Source organism: Ranitomeya variabilis, chromosome 3 (genome assembly GCF_051348905.1).
Source record: "Ranitomeya variabilis isolate aRanVar5 chromosome 3, aRanVar5.hap1, whole genome shotgun sequence".
Classification (NCBI taxonomy): Eukaryota; Metazoa; Chordata; class Amphibia; order Anura; family Dendrobatidae; genus Ranitomeya; species Ranitomeya variabilis.
In genome coordinates this window covers 299,351,732-299,371,932 of record NC_135234.1, presented here as the reverse complement: position 1 = coordinate 299,371,932, position 20,201 = coordinate 299,351,732, and the positions used below count along the sequence as shown (strand labels likewise).

At 43.6% G+C, this 20,201-nt stretch overlaps 1 protein-coding gene across 4 annotated transcripts in view; it reads left to right on the top strand.

Moving 5' to 3' along the window:
- DNAJC8 (DnaJ heat shock protein family (Hsp40) member C8) overlaps positions 1–20,201 on the top strand; it is a 325,593-nt gene that overhangs the window by 252,659 nt on the left and 52,733 nt on the right. For 2 of the 4 annotated variants that reach the window (XM_077295590.1, XM_077295591.1), the window contains exons 7-8: positions 11,125–11,216; positions 11,584–11,659. In XM_077295590.1, coding sequence (XP_077151705.1) covers positions 11,125–11,216; positions 11,584–11,659 — 168 coding nt within the window. Of the gene's footprint in view, positions 1–1,287; positions 7,543–11,124; positions 11,217–11,583; positions 11,660–20,201 lie in introns of those variants that run through there. The other 2 variants (XR_013223833.1, XR_013223832.1) reach the window with 2 other exon arrangements.

The window sequence follows — 20,201 nt, the reverse complement described above, 5'->3', positions numbered from 1 at the left end:
CTTCCCTGAGACCCTCGGTACAAGGCGATGTGCTCACCTTGTACCGAGCGTCTCCTCCCTGCAGGCCCCGGATCCAAAATTGCCGCTGTGCTGCATCCGGGTCCTGCAGGGAGGTGGCTTACCAGCGCCTGCTCAGAGCAAGCGCTGGTAAGCCTACAGCCCTGCTTGTCAGATCGCTGATCTGACACAGTGCTCTGCATAGAGTCAGATCAGCGATCTGACCCTATAACACGATGCGCCCCCTGGGGCAATGTTATAAAGTAAAAAAAAAATATTCACATGTGTAAACACACAAAAAAAAATCCTAAATAAAGAAAAAAAATAATATTGTTCCCATAAATACATTCCTTTATCTAAATAAAAAAAACAATAAAAGTACACATATTTAGTATCGCCGCGTACGTAACGACCCGACCTATAAAACTGTCCCACTAGTTAACCCATTCAGTGAACACCGTAAAAAAAAAAAAATTAAAAAACTAGGCAAAAAACAACCCTTTATTATCATGCTGCCGAATAAAAAGTGGAATAGCACGCGATCTATAAGACAGATATAAATATCCATGGTACCGCTGAAAACGTCATCTTGTCCTGCAAAAAATGAGCTGCCATACAGCGTCATCAGGGAAAAAATAAAAAGTTAACGTCCTCAGAATAAAGCGATGCAAAAATAATTCTTTTTTCTATAAAATTGTTTTTATCGTATAAAAGCGCCAAAACATAAATAAAATGTAAATGAGGTATCGTTGTAATTTTACTGACCCGAAGAATAAAACTGCATTATCCATTTTACCAAACGCACAACGGTATAAACGTCCCTTCCCCCCCAAAAAAAAAAAAAAAAAAAAAAAATTCATGGATAGCTGGTTTTTGGTCATACTGCCTCCCAAAAATCGGAATAAAAAGCGATCAAAAAATGTCACGTGCCCAAAAATGTTACCAATAAAAATGTCAACCGCAAAAAACAAGACCTCACATGACTCTGGACCAAAATATGGAAAAATTATAGCTCTCAAAATGTGGTAACGCAAAAAAATATTTTTCGCAATAAAAAGCGTCTTTTAGTGTGTGACAGCTGACAATCATAAAAATCCGCTAAAAAAACACTATAAAAGTAAATCAAACCCCCATTCATCACCCCCTTAGTTAGGGAAAATTAAAGAAATGTATTTATTTCCATTTTCCCATTAGGGCTAGGGTTGGGCTGGGGTTAGGGTTAGGGCTGGGGTTAGGGTTAGGATTGGGGCTAGGGTTGGGGTTAGGGTTGGGGCTAGGGTTAGGGTTTGGATTACATTTACGGTTGGGGTGTGTTAGTGGTGTGTCAGGGTTACAGGTGTGGTTAAGGTTATGACAAAAAAAAAGGAGAAGCCAGCACTGCTTAAGGTCAGGACACAATACATAAGGTGCACATGCACATACTGAATTCTATCTGTATTTCAAATATGAGACATTTAGCAAACAATTGATCAATTCTTTGAGCTACCCCGCCACTTCACGGCATTCTCATAATGGGGCACATTAGGGGTGTGTTTGGGTTAGGGTTTCAGTTAGAATTGGGGGTTTCCACTGTTAAGGCACATCAGGGCTCTCCAAACGCGACATGGCGTCCAATCTCAATTCCAGCCAATTCTGCCTTGAAAAAGTATAACAGTGCTCCTTCCCTTCCGAGCTCTCCCCTGCGCCCAAACAGGGGTTTACCCCAACATATGGGGTATCAGCGTATTCAGGACAAATTGATCAACAACTTCTGGGGTCCAATTTCTCTTGTTACCCTTGGGAAAATAAAAATTTGGGGGCTAAAAAAACATTTTTGTGGGACAAAAATGAATTTTTATTTTCACGGCTCTGCGTTATAAACTGTAGTGAAATACTTGGGGGTTCAAAGTTCTCACAACACATCTAGATAAGTTCCTTGGGGGTCTAGGTTCCAATATGGGGTCACTTGTGGGGGGTTTCTACTGTTTACGTACATCAGGCGCTCTGCAAATGCAATGTGATGCCTGCAGACGAATCCATCTAAGTCTGCATTCCAAATGGCGCTCCTTCCCTTCCGAACTCTGCCATGCGCCCAAACGGTGGTCCCCCCCCCCACATTTGGGGTATCCGCGTACTCAGGACAAATTGGACAACAACTTTTGTGGACCAATTTCTCCTTTTACCCTTGGAAAAATACAAAACTGGGTGTTAAAGATAATTTTTGTGGAAAAAAATTATTTTCTTTTACCCTTCGCCATGACAGCACCCACTGGAGAGATAGGGATCCGCCCCAAGGAACAGGAAACCTACAGAGACATAAAAGGGGGCGGTCCCCCTCTCCTCCTCAGTTTAGGTTTCCTGTTCCCAGGGGACAGGATCTCTGAAGACTACAGAAGATCTTACCTGGGCTAGGAGCATCCGCCTGTGCGGTTTCTGCGGGAACGGCAGGGGATGCAGTCCAGATGCAGCGTCGGGGGAGATTCCGTTAGACGGCTCCCCCCTCGTCTGGCCGGCATGTGGGATGGCTGAGTCCAGAGGTGACGCCGCCGATTCCGCAAGAGCAACGCTGCAGAGGTGCGGCCTTGAAGAGGCTCCAGACGCGGACCACCAGGTAAAGGGTCCGGGGTCTGCGGCACAGCTGCAGCGGCAGCCGGCACACCGCTCCATAGCGCAGGCCGGGATAATGGCGGCCGCACATGCGTGGAGCGGTGTAAGAATCCCCAGAATGACCCGGAGGTAGAGGAGCACTTCCGGGTCACTCACACAGCGGTGGGGGAAAGCGCGGTCTCGCGCATGCGCAGTACACCGCTGTGAAAGAAAAAAAAAAAAGTTTACTGACCGGATCTTGGCCTATAAAAAGGGGGAAGTTGCAAACGCACAGGCGATGCAACATGTCGTCCCCAGGCAAGACTGTGGACCCAGCAGGAGAGCCAGCCAGCAGAAGGTCCTCAGATGCCAGCCACAGGAGTGAGACCAAGGATTCAAGATCCAGAAAGTCGCAGCCTCCTATTTCGGTACCGTACAGCTTCACTGGGTGAGTTTAATTTCCCCTCTGCCTATAAAGCTGACACCCTTTTCCCCAAATGTCTTCTTCTCCCAGGCCAAAAAGAGACAGAAATCTAAGCACAAGCAATGTGCGTTATGTGACGAGCCTCTCCCAGATTCCCACCCCAAAAAACTCTGCAATCAGTGTATGGCGGAAACAATGCAGAGTCCATCTATGTCGGTCACAGATATACGGGCCATAATTAGAGAGGAATTACAGGCCATCTCACAAGCCAGTACCCCCCCTAAAAAATCCGGGAAAGAAAAGGCTATATCCAGCTCTGAGTCCGAGGAGGAAGGCGTTATCCACTCAGACTCCTCGCAGGCGTCATCCTCTTCCTCAACACATTCCGACATTGAGGGTCGAGCTTGTTTTCCCCTTGATGGGATGGACAACCTAGTAAAATCCATCAGGAATACTATAGGTTGTGAGGATGCAAAAGACGACCAAACTGCACAAGACATCATGTTTGCAGGGTTGGCGGAGAGGAAGAGAAGAGCATTCCCAGTAATTCCTGCGGTTAAGGCACTGATAAAGAGGGAGTGGGAGAAACAGGACCAGAGAGGTTTTCTCCCGTCAGCCTCCAAAAGGAAGTACCGCTTTAATGATGAGGAGTTAATTTCTTGGACTAAAATCCCTAAGGTGGACGCTGCAGTCGCCTCCACCTCAAAACAGTCAGCTCTACCAGTCGAGGATGCGGGCCTACTTTCTGATCCTCTAGATCGGAAGGCAGAATCGTCACTAAAACGATCATGGGAGGCTTCCACAGGCATATTTAAGCCATCAATTGCCAGCACGTGCACAGCTAGATCCATGCTTGTTTGGATTGATCAGCTGGATCAACAGATCGAACAGGGGGTCTCCAGACAAAAATTGCGGGATGCGATACCACTAATTAGAGGTGCAGCAGCATTCATGGCCGATGCTTCAGCTGACGCTCTTCGCCTTGCAGCAAGATCGGCCGGTCTGATTAATAATGCCAGACGTGCGTTATGGATGAAGAGCTGGAAGGGGGATACGCAGTCAAAGGCTAAGATCTGCGCTATTCCGTGTGAGGGTGAGTTTTTGTTTGGGAAAGCATTAGACGAGATCCTCAAAAAAGCAAAAGAGAGGAAAAAAGCCTTCCCTGACCCCTCAATTCCTTTCTATAGGAAGACCTTTAGGAAGAGGCCATTCGGGAAAAGAACACAAAATGAAAGACCGTCACGATGGGCCACAAGAGAGGGAAAACAGGGTGGCACTATGTTCAAAGGCCCCCCCTTCCGTAGAGACAATAAATTCTGAAACACCAGACACCCCAGTAGGGGGTAGGTTAAAATTTTTCTTTCCCCAATGGCGAAAAATCACGTCAAGTTCCTGGGTGCTAAATATTATTAAGGAAGGAATGAAAATAGAATTCCTCCAAATTCCCCATGATTCTTTTATTTTAACAACTCTTTCCTCACCAGTGCAACAGAAGGCCCTTGAACTGGAAATTAGAAGCCTTATAGTTAAAAATGTTTTAGTTAGGGTGCCAAAGGGACAAGAGGGTAAAGGGTTCTACTCTCCGTTATTTTTAATCCCTAAACCCGATGGTTCATTTCGAACAATTATAAATCTTAAAAAACTCAATACGTTTGTTAAAAATTATACGTTTAAAATGGAGTCTATTAGATCGGCCATTAAACTCCTTTTCCCAAATTGTAGAATGGGCGGCATTGATTTAAAAGATGCCTACTACCATCTCCCTATCCATAGTAGGTATCAAAAATACTTAAGAGTGGCAGTAACTCTTGAGGGGGAGATTCATCATTTCCAGTATACAGCCATGCCCTTCGGTCTCTCCACGGCACCCAGGATCTTCACGAAGGTAATGTTAGAAGTAATGGCCTACCTTCGCCAGAGAGACACATTAATCATTCCCTACTTAGATGATTTTTTAGTTGTAGGAAATTCGTCCCTTCAATGTGCGGAACGATTAGCTGACACTGTCTCGTCCTTAGAAAGCCTGGGCTGGATCGTCAACTATAAAAAATCCAGACTCATCCCACTTTCTCTTCAGACATTTTTGGGGTTTAATCTAGATTCCATAAAACAAAAATGTATACTTCCCCAAGAAAAAATATCTCTTATAGAGGGTAAAGTAGTGGCGGCCATTCACAAACCTCAAATGTCCCTGAGAGCAGGAATGTCCTTGCTAGGATCCCTCTCCTCCTGTACTCCAGCCGTTCAGTGGGCACAACTTCATACCCGAACATTACAACATCAGATACTTCGGGAACAGAGAAAATTTCTGGGGCACCTTGAATCGAAAATAACTTTATCCGAGAATGTCTTATCCTCCTTAGAATGGTGGCTAGATAAAGACAACCTAGCGGGGGGTGTCCCTTGGGTAATATCACCATCCCATACGATAACTACGGACGCTAGCCCCCACGGGTGGGGAGCACACATGGGAGATAGATTCTGCCAGGGAACCTGGGATAAAAATGAGGATTTATATTCATCAAACCTGAAAGAATTGAATGCGGTAAACTATGCACTGCGTCAATTTCTCCCACAGCTACGAGGAAGCCACGTCAGAATCTGTTCAGACAACACTACGACAGTGGCGTATTTAAACAAACAAGGCGGCACAAGATCAGACGCTCTAATGTCTTCCGCAAACAGTACCTTAATCCTGGCCGAAAAGCATCTGTTGTCCCTCTCGGCAGTCCACATCAAAGGAGAGGACAATCAACAAGCGGACTTTCTAAGTCGACACACTCTTCATCAAGGAGAATGGTGTCTCAATCCTCACATTTTCCACAAGATAACATTGTTATGGGGCAAACCCCAAATAGACCTGTTCGCTACAAAACAAAACAAACAAAAATTCGCATCTCGGTCCCGTGCAGATCACCCGGACATTCTAGATGCTCTTCAAACACCATGGCAATTCAAGCTAGCGTATGCTTTCCCTCCGATAATTCTGCTTCCACAAGTAATACGGAAAATCAGGGAAGAGCAGGCCAGGATAATACTGATAGCGCCATTCTGGCCCAAGAGACCATGGTTCTCGTGCCTGCGGTCGATGTCGGTGACGGATCCTTGGGTCCTTCCCTCAATCCCAAACCTTCTCTCTCAGGGACCTTTCTTCCACCCTCAGGTGGACAGCCTCCACCTGACGGCCTGGAATTTGAAAGGCAGATATTAAATTCCAGGGGGTTTTCAAAAGGCCTAATTGATACACTCCTGCTTAGCAGGAAACCATCTACAACAAAAATTTACACCAAAGTATGGAAGAAGTTTCTTCAGTTCCATACTAGTTCAAACCCCTCTGAAGTCCCAATAAAATCTATACTAGAATTTTTACAGAAAGGGAAAGAGTTAGGTCTGTCAGTTAACACACTAAAGGTCCAGGTGTCCGCTCTGGGTGCCCTCTATGGCCATAATATTGCTGGTAATAAATGGGTATCCCGCTTCATCACGGCCTGTGAACGAGTTACTCCTGTCCACATACCTAGGGTAGCTCCTTGGGATCTAAATCTAGTCTTAGACTCTCTAACAGAATCTCCGTTTGAGCCTATAGACACAGCATCTTTGAAACACTTGTCGTTAAAAACAGCCTTCTTAGTAGCCTTAACATCGGCTAGAAGAGTCAGCGACATTCAGGCCTTGTCGATAGATCAACCTTACCTTCTCACATTTCATGACAGACTAATCTTAAAACCGGACCCCTTATACCTTCCTAAGGTAGCAGGGAAGTTCCACAGGTCACAAGAGATACATCTTCCTACTTTCTTTAAAGACCCCTCTACTCCTGAAGAACAAAAATTTCATACTCTAGACGTCAGGAGAGTAGTTTTGCAATATATTGAGAAAACTAGTAGTTGGAGGCAGAGTAGGGCTCTGTTCATATCCTTCCAGGGCAAAAAGAAAGGATATGGAGTCACAAGAGCAACATTATCCAGGTGGATAAGAGACGCTATCCGGTTGGCCTATTCCATGAAAAATGAAGAACCTCCGGAGGGTATCAAAGCACATTCCACCAGAGCCATGGCTTCTTCCTGGGCCGAAAAAGGGAACGTGCCAATCGAGGATATATGTAAGGCTGCAACTTGGTTGGCTCCTTCCACTTTCTATAATCACTACCGGCTTAACCTGTCTTCCGACTCTGACCTACACTTTGGCAGGACTATCCTCAGCACGGTGGTCCCCCCCTAGGTGTTGGTCTCTGGAAATCTCTCCAGTGGGTGCTGTCATGGCGAAGGGTAAATAGCCGGATTACTTACGGTAATGCTCTTTTAATGAGTCCATGACAGCACCCAGTCACATCCCTCCCTAATAAAAGCCAATGTAATTACTTCTATGAAGTTTATATTCTGATGATACATTGTGATGGTTGACTAACACTGGCGGTCCTCCGGGTACTCTGAAATTAAAACTGAGGAGGAGAGGGGGACCGCCCCCTTTTATGTCTCTGTAGGTTTCCTGTTCCTTGGGGCGGATCCCTATCTCTCCAGTGGGTGCTGTCATGGACTCATTAAAAGAGCATTACCGTAAGTAATCCGGCTAATTTTCACAGCTCTGCGTTATATACTGTAGTGAAACACATGGGGTTCAAAGCTCTCACAACACATCTAGATAAGATTCTTAGGGGGTCTACTCTCCAAAATGGTGTCACTTGTGAGGGGTTTCAATCTTTAGGCATATTAGTAGTGGCTCTCCAAACGCAAAATGGCATCCCATCTCAATTCCAGCCAATTTTGCAGTGAAAAGTCAAATGGCACTCCTTCCCTTCCGAGCTCTGCCATGCGCCCAAACAGTGGTTTACCCCCACATATGGGGTATCCGGGTACTCAGGACAAATTGTACAACAACTTTTGGGGTCAATTTTCTCCTGTTACCCTTGGTAAAATAAAACAAATTGGAGCTGAAATAAAAAAAATTTAAAAAAATGAAATGTTCATTTTTTTTTTTTAAACATTCCATAAATTCCTGTGAAACACCTGAAGGGTTAATAAACTTCTTGAATGTGATTTTGAGCACCTTGAGGGGTGCAATTTTTAGAATGGTGTCACACTTGGGTGTTTTCTATCATATAGACCCCTCAAAATTACTTCAAATGTGACGTGGTCCCTAAGAAAAAATGGTGTTGTAAAATTGAGAAATTGCTGTTTAACTTTTAACCCTTATAACTCCCTAGCAAAAAAAAAATTGTTTCCAAAATTGTGCTGATGTAAACTAGACATGTGGGAAATGTTAGTTATTAAGTATTTTGTGTGACATATCTCTGTGATTTAAGGGCATAAAAATTCAAAGTTGAAAAATTGCGACATGTTCAAAATTTTCACCAAATTTCCGTTTTTTTCACAAATAAACGCAGGTAATATCAAAGAAATTTTGCCACTGTCATGAAGTACAATATGTCTCGAGAAAACAGTGTCAGGATCACAGGGGTCCGTTGAAGCGTTCCAGAGTTATAACCTCATAAAGGGACAGTGGTCAGAATTGTAAAAATTGGCTCGGTCATTAACGTGCAAACCACCCTCAGGGCTTAAGGGGTTAATTGTCACCGCTAAAAGGCGTATCGGCAGTCATTAAGGGGTTAATAACATATTTTCTATATAAAGTGTGCTTGTATTATCATGGGAATATGATTACTTTGTCTAGATTAGAATTGATTTACCTTAGCATCAATGGAACATTAGGGGAAGCCAACGTGAAGCAGGGGCGCCAAATGTTGCATCATTACTGTGGCAGAAACAACCTAGTGGGCATCATAATAATGTGATATTATGTAATGTAATGAGATGTTATTTAATCTTTTGTTAATCTGTCAGTTCATGCGTTTGTGTATGTATGTAATATATGCGTGTGTGTATATACAGCTCTGGCAAAAATTAAGAGACCACCACTTCAAATCCCTGTCATGGCCAGCCCAATCTCCAGACCTGAACCCCATTGAAAACCTCTGGAATGTAATCAAGAGGAAGTTGGATAGTCACAAGCCATCAAACAAAGAACTACTGCTTAATATTTTGTACTAGGAGTGGCATAAGGTCACCCAAAAGCAGTGTGACAGACTGGTGGAAAGCATGGCAAGACACATGAAAGCTGTGATTAAAAATCATGGTTATTCCACAAAATATTGATTTCTGAACTCTTCCTAAGTTAAAACATTAGTATTGTTGTTTCTAAATGATAATTAACTTGTTTCTTTGCATTATTTGAGGTCTGAAAGCACTGTTTTTTTTTATTTTGATCATTTTTCTTAGTCAAAAAAAAATACAAAATTTATTGCTTGGAAATTAGGAGACATGTCAGTAGTTTATAGAATAAAAGAAGAATTTACATTTTACTCAAAAATATACCTATAAAGAGAAAAATCAGACAAACTGAACATTTTGCAGTGGTCTCTTAATTTTTGCCAGAGCTGTATATTTATATGTTTGTAGAAATTATAGCCCCATCAACTATGATACAATTAGGATACACATATATGTAAGCATTTTTGTAAGCTGTGTTCATTTTAGAGCTCCTCACTCTACACTGGGGTTTGTATGTTCATTTTTTAGAAATCAAGCAATATATGCTTTTTTTAATGGATTTATGTGCACTAATCTAGTTGGAATAGATTGTCATATTTGCAGAGCCTGTGTGTGTCCCATCAATTATGATATAATTAGGATATATTATATATATATGAATTTTTGTAAGCTCCTCACTGTGCACTAGGGTTTATAGGTGCAGTTTTTCAGAAAATTACAATAAATATAATGTTTTAAAAATGTACTGTAGCTTACACAACCCTTTGTTAAAATAATCTTTTCTATATGTTCTAATCTATTCCAAATTGAGAAAAATTTGTGTTCCAAATACAAATTGTGCCTCTTCTGTTCTAAGCCCTGCCGTTTGTTCAAACAGAACCTTTTGTCTACATGTGGGGTATTGCTGCGCATGTAAGAAAGTGGGTAACAAACTGTGGGGTCAACTTTTTGATATTGAGTCTTGCAAAAGTGAAAACATTGGGGCTAAAGCAGAGATTTACAGTGGTATTTAGCATGTTAACAGCCGTGGGTGGATCACAATTCCACCTGTGGCTGTTAGGGGCACATGACTGATCAGCTGTCATGTGCCTGAAAAGATGCAGGCTAAGCACCGAACCTCACATCAAAGAGGGAAAAGCGACCTATGATGTATGTCATATGTCCGTAAAAAGGATAAGGGAAGAAAAGTATAAAGTTGGAAATTTGCAGAATATGCCATTTTTTGCCAGAATATTAACATTTTCATAAACATATCTAAATCGTATCGACATAAATTTACCACTAACATGAAGTAGAGGGCATCATGAAAACAATCTCAGAATCAGGGATGTGGACTCCACCGACTGAACATGTACTGTACATAACGTGCAGCACAGATTTCATCTCCGCTAAAAGCCGAGATCCTTGCATCAGGAACAGGAAAGACATTTATAGGACATTTTGATACAGGAAAGAAATATATCTTGGTACCGTGTTAGCCAGTAGATAGAAAAATATTCAGAATTGAGAGTCCTCAGTGGTTGATACCTTTTCCCCCCTTTTTTTTTTTTTCTCTATACTATGTTGTGCATAAATATGTGATTCTTCAGAATTTGTTTTAGTCTTTGCCTGATGAAGAGACGTGTGTAGTCTCGAAAGCTTGCAATTTGTTACCATCTTTTCAGTTAGCCATTAAAAGGTATCAACCACTGAGGACTCTCAAATAGGACATTTTATAACTTTCCCAAATTATTATGGAAAAACTTACAGCACATCCTTCACTGTACTACTGTATCCAATTTTATTATATATATTCTAGCAGTCGGCTCATTTTATACTGACTCTGACTCCACCAAAATAGACACCGACTGCGACTCCACAGCCCTGCTCAGAATCACTGGGAACTGTTATGCGTTATAACCACATAAAGTGATACTGGTCAGATTTCTAAAACTTGGCATGGTCATTAAGGTCAAAATTGTCTCTCAAAGAGGGGTTAAAAGCCATTTGTCTGCATTTTTAGTGGGAGTTTGACATCAATGAACTTGAGTGCGTGGATGATGTATGGCAAGCTAAGACGCATTGTTGAATAAGGACTTTTTTTGCTTTAAGTTTAAACAGGCTGTATACAAACAAACCATGAAGCTTTTTGCAGAGCTGGAAATTAAAAGGAAAGAAAGAGAAGCCAAAGAAATGCATGAAAGGTTTGTATGCAGAAGTTTGTTTGTGAATGTGCAGTTTGACAGATTGTTACAGTGCCCGAACGGCTATAGTATCTAGTCCTTTAGCCATCAATTTGGGTTCTCAATTTGAGTATCCATTTCTGAGCGCTCGCCAAACAGTGATAGCACACGGCCACCGTACATGTAGGTGGCTGTCGCTAAGGGGTTAAAGTAGCCGTTGTTTAGGGATTGTTACAAAACATATCATCTATCATATATCCACCAATATAATATTGCCAATTTCCATTAGGTTTTTTTTTCCTGTTTTAAATTAAAAATCGACAGTTCATTAATCTATACAATGGCCTTTAATTATGGAAATTATGGCTGTTTTTTATTTCAATTTCAGGAAAAGGCAGCGAGAGGAAGAAATAGAAACTCAGGAAAAGGCTAAACGTGAAAGGGAGTGGCAGAAAAACTTTGAGGTGTGTCTTATATATAATGAACAAGCTTCATGGAATGACCAAAATATTTTGCTGGTCTTAAACTGGCCTTACATTGGTGGTTTTGGATTGTACTTGTTCGCAGATAGCTTATTTTACATGTAATAACCATACTCTGGGACCATTGGTGATAGCAATTATGCTAAAGTGACTAAGTGTGAATTTTGCCGCCGATTTCCAGCATCGTGAAAAAGTGACTGAAATAAAACAGATTGTCTAAGGCTAAGTTCCCACAGCATCTCTGTTGAACTATCGGGATATAGTCAACTAGCAGACTTTAGTGGGCAAAAAGAAGCCATTCTGTAAATTGTTTGGCCAGAATAGATCAGGAGCTTGCAGTTAAATAGAGCTGCTAGAGATTCAAAACAACCAGACAAACAGTTCTCATATGAAATGACTGGCCCTCCTTTTCCCATTTCCAGCGTAGAATATATCTCCAAGTGATCTTTTTACTGTCTTTTTTGGGGTCTATTGAATGACCAAAGAGGGGGCAAGTGTTCCCATAGCCCTAGAACAAGACCAATCACCCTTTTCCTTCCAGAGACTGTTTTTGGCCATTTTGCAACTTCGTCAACTTGCACTCCTTCTAGCAGGAAGCAAAGAACAAATCTTTTTTTGTTGCCAAGTCCTAGCCATCCTGGATCTAGTATCATGAGTCCTCCAAACAAGACACCAACTGGACCACTTATAGCTGAAGGAGAGCCCTACTTACCGTATATACTCGAGTATAAGCCGACCCGAGTATAAGCCGACCCGAGTATAAGCCGACCCCCCTAATTTTGCCACAAAAACTGGGAAAACTTATTGACTCGAGTATAATCCTAGGGTGGAAAATGCAGCAGCTACCGGTGAATTTCAAAAATAAAAATAGATGCTCCATACCGTTCATTATGGCCCCATAACTGTGCCATATAGTGCTCTGCACCGTTCATTATTGCCCTATAGCTATGCCATATAGTGCTCTGCACCGTTCATTATTGCCCCATAGCTGTACCATAGAAAGCTGTGCCATATAGTGCTCTGCACCGTTCATTATTGCCCCATAGCTGTGCCATATAGTGCTCTGCACCGTTCATTATTGCCCCATAGCTGTGCCATATAGTGCTCTGCACCGTTCATTATTGCCCCATAGCTGTGCCATATAGTGCTCTGCACCGTTCATTATTGCCCCATAGCTGTGTCATATAGTGCTCTGCACCGTTCATTATTGCCCCATAGCTGTGCCATATAGTGCTCTGCACCGTTCATTATTGCCCCATAGCTGCCATATAGTGCTCTGCACCATTCATTTTTGCCCCATAGATGTACCATAGAAAGCTGTGCCATTGCTGCTGCTGCTGCTGCTGCTGCTGCAATAAAAAAAAAAATGACATACTCACCTCTCTTGCTTGCAGCTCCTCAGCGTCCCGTCCCGGCGTCTCTCTGCACTGACTGATCAGGCAGAGGGCGGCGCGCACACTATATGCGTCATTGCGCCCTCTGACCTGCACAGTCAGTGCGGAGAGAAGCCGGGAAGATGGAGCGGCGCCCAGCGTGTGGAACGCGGACAGGTGAATATGTAATACTTACCTTCTCCTGGCGTCCCGCTCCTCCCCCCGGACAGCTGGTCTTCGGTGCCGCAGCCTCTTCCTCTATCAGCGGTCACCGTTACCGCTGATTAGAGAAATGAATATGCGGCTCCGCCCCTATGGGAGTGGAGTCCATATTCATTTCTCTAATGAGCGGTCCCACGTGACCGCTGAACAGGGGAAGAGCTGCGGCACCCGGAGACCGTGGGACTGCAGGGACAATGCCAGGAGCCCCGTAAGCAGGTAAGTATGCCTCAGCGCCCTCACCTGCCGCCGACCGTGACTCGAGTATAAGCCGAGAGGGGCACTTTCAGCCCAAAAATTTGGGCTGAAAATCTCGGCTTATACTCGAGTATATACGGTAAGTCTGTTCTTGTGCCTGACTTTCCCACATCTGCATGAGTTCGCAAGGTAGTTTTTTTTCAGGCTACAAGATCGAATTTTCCAGCATTCCCCTTTATCTTTTATTGTCCCTCCAAGTTCATTTTTAAAAATTAATTTCAATGAATGGTTCCCCTTAACCAGTCTCCTTTCAAAGGCTTCTGCCTTTTGTAAAGAGTAACTGTAAAGTTTTTTCGATAGTGGCCTCTGCTGTCTTCGGTCATATATTGCTGAAGCCATTGATTGGCTTCAAATATCACATGGGATCTGATGCCTGCAGTCAACGTAAAACCGAAAACAAGCAGAGAACTTTGGGGGATGCAGCGTTGGAACAAAAGGGTGAGTATTGTTTTACATACTGTATATTGCTGCCTGTGGTTCTCTAAATTTGCTTCTTCTATAGCTCAAATCTACTGTATACAGTTTTAACTTTGTGCTGAGCTAATGTATATATAATTTTTTTTTTGTGCTCAATGATAGCTGGTTATACCCAAACTGCACTTGTTCTCCCAATGAACTTAACAAAGATTTTACAGCTGTTACTCAAACACGTCTCCTTCTAGAAAATAAAATTGTGGGTTCTGTTAGTCATGACAGGCAGCCCAGGCCCTTATTTTGCATAGCACCTCCAGTCACATGTTACTTCTACTTGGTAATGTGTCTCTCATGAGATGTTTTAATTTATAAGCTTAAATAAAAAAAAAGCTGTCCTTTGTGTGCATGGGGAGACTTGTATATGGCATTTTTCACCAGATAAACCCACTGCAATCTCCATCTCTAATTTTCAGTTGTTTCTGAGCTAGTGAGTGGAGACTAGCTGCAATATTGTCTCACATAAACAGACATGAGGGATTACTCCTCTCCTATGTAGCTCTTGTTAAGAAGCAGCAGCATTGAGGACATTATGCAGCAGTAAGGAGAAGTGTAGCTGTGAATCCAGCATGGGCATAAAATAAGATAAGACAGCAGCAGCACAATTTGTCACACTGCTCCTCTTTTTTTAGACCTAAGTAGTCATTTGTAATCTTATCTTTCAGTGAGTTACAGATCATCTTGTTTTAAAGGGAATCTGTCAGCGGGCTTTTGCACGTGGAAAGCAGTGGCATGGCTGTATAGGAGTTTGCACTTCCCACCTCCCCACTCACCCCGATGAAAATGATCGTTTTTTTGCTGAGATCCAATGTACCAGATATGAAAAATGTAGCAGAGCAGTCATATGCAAATCAGGCTGGAAATGCACTGGAAAGGGAGTGCACTTGAAATTGGCTTTCTAAGGGTATGTTCCCACAGACAATAAACGCCGAGGGCTGGACGCTGCGTACATCTGCAACGTCTAACCCACAGTGGCCAGATGTTACAGCATTGTGGATGGGATTTCAAGAAATCCCATGTCCACTATGCATGCATCAGCACCCGCGGCTTCCCTGCGGAGACGGACATGTGGCACGTCTCTCCAGACCGCAGCATGTATATTTATCTTGCGGAGACGCTCAGTCTCCGCAAGATACTGTAAATATCACCCGTCCAATGTATTGGACGTGGTGATTCCGCACGGTTCAATGAACACATGCGGAATCACCTGCGTTCAAAAGCCAGCAGCGCTTTGGATGCAGCGGACATGTGCTGCGTCCTAAGCGCTGCCTAATACTGACCGTGGGAACATTCCAAGCCTGTTTTGCATATGACTTTCCTACTAAATTTCTCATGACTGGAACAAAAACTTGCTGACAGGTTACTTTCAGACCTCATTCTGATGTTAGTGATTTTTCTTGCACACCAAAAGCTGAATTACTTTAAATCAGTGTTTTGGATTAGATTTTAATCAGTGTTTTGTGGATGTGTCTGCTTTTACCATCAGAGAATAATCTTTACCCTTTTTTTGTTGTATGAAAAAAAAACAGGAGGTTTCTCCTATCAAACATTTATTGAAAAATATCTGTGAAAAGCACAAAACTTGTATGTGAAAAACTAACGTACATCTCAATGTGCCCTTAGGCAAGATGATTATGAGGAATTCAGGAGAAGGAGACTTAAGTGGAAAAAGCTAATTTCTTTGATAAGATATATTACAATGTTTCTTATGCCTTTTAATATTATTAGTACAATTAAATATATCTATGGGCAGCATTTGTACAACTCTGGGTTCATCACATGACCAGGAGAGAAAATATGATGAAATGAGGAATTTATGCAGAAAGTACATTATTATTATTATTATTATTATACATTTTTATAGCGCCATTTATTCCATGGCGCTTTACATGTGAACGGGGCAAATATAGACAAGTACAATAAACATGAGTAAAACAAGACACACACAAGTACGGGAGGAGAGAGGACCCTGCCCGCGAGGGCTCACAGTCTACAGGAAATTGGTGAGGATACACTAGGAGAGGGTAGAGTTGGTTATGCGGCGGTTCAGCAGACAGAGGATTCCTGCAGGTTGTAGGCTTGTCGGAAGAGGTGGGTCTTCAGGTTCCTTTTGAAGGTTTCCGTGGTAGGCGAGAGCCTGATGTGTTGGGATAGAGCATTCCAGAGTATAGGGGAAGCACGGGCGAAGTCTTGGATGCAGTTGTGGGAGGAAGAGAGGAGACAGGAGTAGAGAAGGAGATCATGAGACGATCGAAGGTTGCGTGTAGGTAGGTACCAGGAGACCATGTCACAGATGTATGGAGGAGACAGGTTGTGAATGGCTTTGTATGTCATTGTTAGAGTTTTGAACTGTAGCATCTGGGCAATAGGAAGCCAATGAAGGGTCTGGCAGAGAGGAGAGGCTGGGGAATAATGGGGAGACAGATGGATTAGTCGGGCAGCAGAGTTTAGGATGGATTGGAGTGGTGTCAGAGTGCTAGAGGGGAGGCCAGAGAGTAGGAGGTTGCAGTAGTCTAGGCGGGAGATAAGGGCATGTACTACTAGTGTTTTTGTGGTTTCAAGGTCAAGGAATGCACGGATCCGGGAAATGTTTTTGATTTGGAATCGGCAGAGGGAGGCAAGGGCTTGGATATGTGCTTGAATGAGAGGGTAGAGTCAAGGATTACCCCGAGGCACCGAGCGTGCGGGACCAGGGAAAGTGAGCAGCCCTTGACATTGATGGATAGGTCGGGTGGAGGGGTAGAGTGAGGTGGGGGAAAGATGATGAATTCTTTTGTTCATGTTCAGTTTTAAAAAGCGAGCAGAAAAGAAAGATAAAATAGCAGACGTACATTGTGGGATTTTGGTCAGTAAGGAAGTGAGGTCAGGTCCAGATAGGTAGATCCGCGTCATCCGTGTAGAGATGATATTTTAAACCGTGGGATTCTATGAGCTGTCCCAGGCCGAAGGTGTAGATGGAGAAGAGTAGGGGTCCTAGAACTGAGCCTTGGGGAACACCAACAGACAGGGGACGAGATGAGGATGGCTCAGGGATAGGAAACAAAGGGTGGTTATTAATGGAGCACACTCGGACTGGGTCGCGGTTAGCAGTGGGGTACCACAGGGGTCAGTATTGGGCCCTCTTCTTTTTAACATATTTATTAATGACTTTGTAGGGGGCATTCAGAGTAGAATTTCAATATTTGCAGATGACACTAAACTCTGTAGGGTAATCAATACAGGGGAGGACAATTTTATATTACAGGATGATTTATGTAAACTAGAAGCTTGGGCTGATAAATGGCAAATGAGCTTTAATGGGGATAAATGTAAGGTCATGCACTTGGGTAGAAGTAATAAGATGTATAACTATGTGCTTAATTCTAAAACTCTGGGCAAAACCATCAATGAAAAAGACCTGGGTGTATGGGTGGATGACAGACTCATATTCAGTGGCCAGTGGCAGCTGCTACAAAGGCAAATAAAATAATGGGATGTATTAAAAGAGGCATACATGCTCATGAGGAGAACATAATTTTACCTCTATACAAGTCACTAGTTCGACCACACTTAGAATACTGTGCACAGTTCTGGTCTCCGGTGTATAAGAAAGACATAGCTGAACTAGAGCGGGTGCAGAGAAGAGCGACCAAGGTTATTAGAGGACTGGGGGGTCTGCAATACCAAGATAGGTTATTACACTTGGGGCTATTTAGTTTGGAAAAACGAAGACTAAGGGGTGATCTTATTTTAATGTATAAATATATGAGGGGACAGTACAAAGACCTTTCTGATGATCTTTTTAATCATAGACCTGAGACAGGGACAAGGGGGCATCCTCTACGTCTGGAGGAAAGAAGGTTTAAGCATAATAACAGACGCGGATTCTTTACTGTAAGAGCAGTGAGACTATGGAACTCTCTGCCGTATGATGTTGTAATGAGTGATTCATTAATTAAATTTAAGAGGGGACTGGATACCTTTCTGGAAAAGTATAATATTACAGGGTATATACACTAGATTCCTTGATAAGGCGTTGATCCAGGGAACTAGTCTGATTGCCGTATGTGGAGTCGGGAAGAAATTTTTTTCCCCATGGTGGAGTTACTCTTTGCCACATGGGTTTTTTTTGCCTTCCTCTGGATCAACATGTTAGGGCATGTTAGGTTAGGCTATGGGTTGAACTAGATGGACTTAAAGTCTTCCTTCAACCTCAATAACTATGTAACTATGTAACTATGAGGTGGGAGAGGGAGACTCTGAATGTCTGGTCTGTTAGATATGATGAGATCCAAGTCTGTGATGCAAAGAGATGAGAGAATCTGTAACAGGAGGGAGTTGTCCACAGTGTCGAAGGCAGAAGAGAGGTCCAGGAGGAGAAGGACAGAGTAGTGTTGCTTGCTCTTGGTGGTTAGTAGGTCGTTGGTCACTTTAGTTAGGGCAGTTTCAGTTGAGTGATGTTATCGGAAGCCAGATTGTAACTGATCAAAGAGGGAGCAGGAGGAGAGGTGGACGGACAGTTCAAGATGGACATGCTGTTCCAGTAGTTTTGAGGCATAAGGGAGAAGGGATATCGGGCAAAAGCTGGACACAGAGGATGGGTCGAGGGAGGGTTTTTTGAGGATAGGTGTGATTAATGCATGTTTGAAGGATGAGGGGAAGACACCGTTTGTGAGAGGTTGAAGAGTTGTGTTAGGGTTGGGATGAAGACTTTGGCGAGGTTAGGGATGAGGTGGCATGAGAGCGGGTCAAGCGTGCAAGTGGGGAGATGTGATCTTAACAGAAGGGTGGAGAGCTGATCGTCATGGTGAAGCTGGCTTTGGAACAACAGGGCTGAGAAGTCAGGAGGAAGGGGCATTGGGGGCTTCGGGCCAAAGCTTTGTCTGATGTTATCGATCTTATTCTTAAAGAAAGAGGCAAAGTCTTCAGCAGAAATGAGAGGGAGGAGGTGCTGGGGGATGGAGTAGAGAATTGAAAGTGTTGAAGAGCTGTTTAGGGTTGTGAGTCAGGGAGGATATGAGAGATCAGAAGTAGGTTTGTTTTGCTGCAGTGAGAGTGGACTTGAAGCTGGTGAGGGACTGCTTGTATGCGATAAAGTGCTCATCAGAACGAGATCTCTTCCATCTCCGCTCAGCGACCCTGGAAGCCCGTCTCCGTTCTTTGGTCAGGCTGGTCAGCCAGGGCTGCCTGTTGATTGTACGAGTGTTGCTATGTGTGAGGGGGCGGCCAAATCAAGTGTAGCTGTTATTGTGGTGTTATAAAAAGTGGCAGCAGCATCTGTGTCATGGAAGGAAGCTATGTCTGTAAGAGGGAGAAGGGACTCCGAGAGTGAGTGTAAATTGAAGTGTTTGAGATTTCTGCGAGGATGAGTGAGTTTGTGGAGTGGGGGTTGTGCACTAGGAGAGGAGAGGGAAGAAAATGTCAGTAGGTTGTGGTCAGACAGGGGGAGGGGTGAGTTAGAGAGATTAGTAAGGGAACAGAGGCGGGTGGAGATGAGGTCCAGTGTGTGGCCATCTTTATGGGTGGCTGCGGATGACCATTGATTGAGACCAAAGGAGGCAGTGAGCGATAAAAGTTTAGAGGCAGCTGAGGTCGAAGTGTCAATGGGGATATTGAAGTCACCCATGATGATAGTGGGGATGTCGGCTGAGAGGAAATGAAGTAGCCAGGTGGTGAAGTGATCAAGAAAGATGGAGATGATTAGTTCTGGGGGGCGGTAGATGACAGCCAGCTGGAGGTTGGAGAGGGAGTAGATGCAGATGGAGTGCACCTCAAACGAGGGAAGAGCAGTGGAGGGTGGTAGTGGATTTGGGGTAAAGGAGCAGGTATCAGACAGGAGCAAGCCAACTCCTCCGCCACGTTTTTTGCTGGGGCGAGGGGCGTGAGAGAGATTGAGTCCGCCATAAGAAAATGCAGCTGGAGAGCCTGAGTCAGAGGGGGTGAGTCAGGTTTCAGTGATGCCAAAGAAGGAGAGTTTGTTATTGATAAAGAGGTCATGGATAAATGACAGTTTATTGCAGACAGAGCGTGCGTTCCATAGTGCTCCAGGTAGGGGGACCTGGGGAGTGGGGGCTGGATGAATGGGTATGAGGTTATCGTGGTTGCGAAGACATGTAGAGGATCATGGCAGGGGGTTAGAAATAAGTGTGGGGATGTGATGAGGAGGGCCAGGATTAGGGAATACGTCACCAGCAATGAGGAGCAGCAGACAGAGCGTTAGAAGG